A 5,063-nucleotide genomic window follows, 5' to 3' on the forward strand; every position below is an offset into this window, starting at 1 on the left:
GTAGAGCAAGGTAAGAAACAGCGCAGCCAACGTTTAAGGTTTCTCCAAGTTTTGTGGCATTTAAAAATGTAAGTTCAATCCTTAAAGCAATTGAAAAAGATATTAATTAAACCCCTTAACTTAAAGTTTTATTTAATTTGATATAATTTGCTTATATATTTTTGTATTTATTTTCTAATATATTTATTTTCAATGTGCTGCTTGGATTTATTGAAGCTGTATTTAACAGTAATAATGCCTGTTTGTTATTTGAATAGATTTCATAGAAGTGAAAAAAAAAAGACAAGAAACAAATACTCTGAGATGGGGACTTGGTTTTATCCATCCGTTGTTAATTGGATGGCCCGAATGTGAGCATGTAGTGAATTGGAAGAAGTGGGCATTGTTTGGGCAGAAATGGCCAGAAGTCCTGCATATGTCATCAGAGAGATGATGATCTTCTGTGCTGTTTTCGAAAGATCCATATCTTTTCCATATTCATATCCGATACATATATACGTTTTAGTGTTAATAGGGCTGACTAAAAATATGGAACACACAATAGGCCTTCATCAGTAATACCCAGGCAATTAAAAACTAGAAAAAGCATAAATGCATATTTTTCCCCCTGTAATTGTTACATTACTTTTTTTCTGTTGTGTAAATCAACAACTTTTGTGATTATATCATGTTTCAATAAAATATGCAAAACAGGCATTGTATATGAGTCATCTGCATGTACTATAAGTCTTTCAATTACATGCATTAGGAAGATTTATAACATATGTCTACAAGCAGGGTATTGATTGGTCAAAAATGCATACACCAGAGATATGCAGACACTATTTCATTTGTGTTTCTCTTCCCATTATGGCATGTCTAGTGTTTCTCTCTGGATGGAAAAGGATAATGTAGCACTTTGGGGCAAATATGGCCACCAGTAATCCAAAACTGGAAGCTAAAATGGCAAATATCTCAACAGCCACTGCATATTTCCCAGGTGAGCTCACATATGCTGGAACAAATGCAATCCATACAGCACAGAATATCAGCATGCTGAAAGTGATGAACTTTGCTTCATTAAAATGATCTGGAAGATTTCTCGCCAGGAAGGCTAACAGGAAACTTACTGCAGCCAATAGTCCAATGTATCCCAGCAGTAGAGAAAAACCAGCCACTGAGCCAATAGCACATTCATATACTATTTTAGAGCGGATGTACTGGTTGTTTTTATGGGGTGTTGGAGAGGCAGTTGAAAGCCAGACTGCACATATCACAACCTGGAGGGCTGTTAGGACTAGAACTGTGCATCTTTGTTGAACTGCTCCAAACCATTTCATTGCTCCTTTGCCCTCTGGCCGAGATGACTTGAACACAGCTATTACCACCATAGTCTTGACCAGGATGCTGGAGATACACAGGACAAAGCTTATGCCAAACACAGCATGTCTTAACTGACATGTCCACAGCTTCGGCTGACCAATGAACAGTAGCACACATAGGAAACACAGTTTAAGTGACAACAGCAGCAGGAAGCTGAGCTCTGAATTGTTGGCGCGTACTATGGGAGTGTTATGGTGAAGAGCAAAGATGACCATCACAAGAGCGCAGAAGCAGGTGCCAAGCAGAGATGCAGTGGTCAGAGAGATGCCCAGAGGTTCTTTATAGGACAGAAACTCTACATCTTTAGGGACACACTGATCTTTATCTGTATTGGACCAGAACTCATCTGGACACATTGTGCACTCAATAGCATCTGTGATTAAGAAAAAGAGAGAAGGCAAGAATTTAGGAGGAAACTGGGATATTTTCAAATTATAGTCAATTACTGTTTGCCAACAGTAAACTACTCAATAGATTAAACACTTGATGTATTAGAAATTTCTCCATCTCCGCATGGCAGGCAGTCAAAACAGCAGACAGGAAGGCCCTTCCTTGTGACTCGTCTGGTTCCTGGTGGGCAGCTCTCACTGCACAAAGACCGTGGGGGCTAAAACAGACATCATCATTCATGTTTATCTCGTTTACATAATGATAAGCGTGGCCTTTCTATTCATTTCTTTGTTTTATCACAGCATTGACTATCATTTGGACTATATATATGCAAAAATTATGACATTAACATGCAATGTTAGTTACCTTTTTTGTCTCAAAGTTCCAGTAAATTGCTTGTTCATCCAGTGTGAACACCATCCCTGTTGCCGCCCCTTCATTTACTACACCGACCGTATAGATACTTATTGACCCATCAGAGGTCGGCTGCCAGTTTAACACATCATAGATAGCCAGAGCATCTCCATTCTTATCAAATGACACATGATCCCCAAAGCCTGTGGTGAAGTTCACTTTCTGTAGATAGTGAACCAGCTGTACAGTTTGTAGACAGGACAGGTGTTATGTGTTTATCTGAAATTTGAATTAATGTAGAGCACATATTTTGCTTTTCCACATTTAGCTGGTCTATATGCCTGGTGGGAATCTGCACTATACCCGTGGGTCTTACCTGCCAGGGTTTCAGGTTGATTATGTTGGCACAGCTGTTCCCACTGAATGGTCCTCTCCCCTCATCACACTGCATCAGGTCATGAAGCGCATGTGCCAGGGCATAAACTGCCTTATATACATTATACGCTGCCCTCAAACCTGAAACATCAGTGTATGGTGTGTCCGTGGTGTTCAGATCCTCCTGTCCTGTACACACCTTTTTCACTTGCTCTCCATCTTTATCCCCTGTTTCAAAACTGCAGCCAAACATGTTCTCCCAGAAGATCCTCAACATATTATTTCTTGGATCATTGCTGGGACAAAGACGTAGCAGAAAGTCATTAAGCCCCTGAATTTTTCCACGCCTCACGGCAATGCCCAACGTGCCCCTGAGGAAGGGCATGAAACGTGGAGTGTGGTATACAGGAGTGGTGGCCCAAGCTTCACTTGCAATCCACTGCCTTCCTGTTATGTTCTGCAACACAACCTCATCCATCAAAGGCAAAAGAAAGGATGAAGTGGAAAAAACAACCACCACTCTAGCTGTAGAAGCCTGAATCACCCCTGTTATACGTTGAATGTCTCTGTGGTTGTTATCATGGGGCAGAATTTCAGAAAAAGCAACACAATGTCCAAACACCTGCATTTCCTGCCGAAATGACTGAACAGCATAGATGCCATAGTCGTCATCACTGTAGACAAGACCAACCCAGGTCCATTCAAAATGCCTCAAGATCTGAACCATAGCCCGCACCTGGAAGGCATCACTGGGTATTGTTCTGAAGAAAGAGGGGTACTTTTTCCTGTCACTCAAACAAGAGCAGGTGGCGTAGTGACTAACCTAAATAGTGGAGGTGGAGGGAGAAGAGAAGACATGAGCCAGAAAAATAGTTTGACAAACAACAAAACATGATTAGTGCTTTTATCTTTTTTTAAATACACAAACAGATGATAAGTTCTGAGATGAGAAGAAACATAATATTTACATACGCCTGAAAAGCCGTATGTAACTTAATAGTGCAAATTTTAATTTAACTTAATAGTGCAAACATATGCATACAGTGTATTTTTACTTTTTTTCATTCCATCTTACTATAGGTACTCGAAACAGTCCCAGAACGTTGGAAATCGCAATGGAAGGAGTTGAACTTGGATCCCCCACAATCCCAATCACAGGAGGGGGGCCAGTGCAGTTTACGCTGGAGAAGGACTCCTCTGTCCCACTAGCCAGGGATATGGCAGCCCGGAACGCCATTCCTAGTCTCACACAGTTGTCATAAAGATGGTAACCAAGAGTGATGTTAGGCAGCAGGTTTGGATTCTTATTGATCTCATTTATTGCAAAAGCCATGGTCTGTGCCTGCTGGAAGCTTTCCATATCAAATCTTGGAAAAACAAATGCTAAATGTTGACATTTAGTGATACTAAAAGATAATAATAATACAAATTAATAGAACCATTAATACATTTCAAATACACCTGAGTTTTTTTTTGTTTTTTTGTCAAGGCAGCATTACTGCTGTCGAATTAAATGTGATGATAGAGGGCAAGAGAAACATTCATATTTGTTCTTATAATTTATTTATTTTAAAAATATGTCTCTCTCCTCTTTTATAGTTATGCATCAGTCTGGCTCCAGACTCACTTTTCACAGTGTGGTGGTTCTGGTTCCGTTTTGAAATTCAGATCTGGGAACACTGTGAAAAAATGAACCTGAAACAGGCCTCCAAGTATAACATCTCCATCCTGGTACATTCCATTCAATTTGAAGCGTCCCTGGAGCTGACAGGTACCTGATCTGACGATTGATGCTACAGAGATATAGTTAAATGACAGGTATAAAGAAACATACAGTGTGCTCCACATCTCTTACCCTTCTTCACCCACTCAGCTAACTCATTTATGATGAAGGCTGTGGATGAAGGGGTGTTACTTTAAAAGAGCGGGTGGTGCCATCCATGACAATCACGACGTCACCATCTGATCTCATCATGGATTTTCTTTTCTAAACAAGGTTATGAAACTACAACTTTAATAAACAAATTTGTATGAAGGTGTGAATTGAGGGTGTTTGAATTTAATTTATTTGGATTTTCTTTTTCCACCTTTTTTTCTCTTCCCAAATGCTGATTTATCCCATGGGATATTGACCGGTCAGGATACGATTTTACAGGTGACCACTGTATGGTATCAGGATCCTTTTATTGTTTTTGTAATTTGTGCATATTTCCCTACATTGTTTTTGTATAATTATACTTTTAAACCTTTTTGAGTGTCAAATAAAGATTGTTTGTACACATCTCTGCTTGTTCTTTCCATTTGTTTTAAAACCCTGTAGTTGGAGCATTTACATAACATATTCTACATCTTAGGTGGCACAAGCCTCCGCCCACAATACAATAAGTACCACCACACAAAAGTTGTAAATTATGTTTTAATTAAATTAGCATAAATACAAACACAAAATGCATAGAAGCATGTATAAATACACATTAAGTTTGACTACACAAACAGATCAGATGTGGAGCTATTTTAATGTGCTGATATAAGTATATATAAATATAAGTACCACAACACAAAGGAAACCAACATTACAAATG

The 5,063-nt window shown here is 39.2% G+C and overlaps 1 protein-coding gene across 1 annotated transcript; it reads right to left on the minus strand.

Moving 5' to 3' along the window:
• Positions 1 to 621: 621 nt before the first annotated feature.
• LOC130100459 (extracellular calcium-sensing receptor-like) lies at positions 622 to 4,531 on the minus strand. The gene is made up of 6 exons (XM_056265937.1): positions 4,109 to 4,531; positions 3,557 to 3,848; positions 2,483 to 3,304; positions 2,119 to 2,346; positions 1,846 to 1,969; positions 622 to 1,735 (listed from the first exon to the last, which is right to left on the minus strand). Exons 1-6 carry the CDS (start codon positions 4,327 to 4,329, stop codon positions 822 to 824), a joined length of 2,601 nt encoding a protein of 866 aa, XP_056121912.1. The 5' UTR covers positions 4,330 to 4,531; the 3' UTR covers positions 622 to 821.
• Between the last annotated feature and the right edge of the window lie 532 nt (positions 4,532 to 5,063).

The sequence above is a fragment of the Rhinichthys klamathensis genome, unplaced genomic scaffold (genome assembly GCF_029890125.1).
Source record: "Rhinichthys klamathensis goyatoka isolate OS25496 unplaced genomic scaffold, OSU_Roscu_1.1 h1tg000242l_1, whole genome shotgun sequence".
In the NCBI taxonomy this organism is placed as follows: Eukaryota; Metazoa; Chordata; class Actinopteri; order Cypriniformes; family Leuciscidae; genus Rhinichthys; species Rhinichthys klamathensis.

Bases quoted from the DNA above. Each gene is read 5' to 3' on its own strand.
- LOC130100459 (XM_056265937.1), bottom strand. From the start codon at position 4,329: ATGTGGAGCACACTGTATGTTTCTTTATACCTGTCATTTAACTATATC. The intron at 3,305-3,556 runs GTAAGATGGAAT...TCCACTATTTAG, and splicing joins GACTGTTTCGAGTACCTATA to GTTAGTCACTACGCCACCTG. The intron at 2,347-2,482 runs GTAAGACCCACG...CAAACTGTACAG, and splicing joins TCAACCTGAAACCCTGGCAG to CTGGTTCACTATCTACAGAA.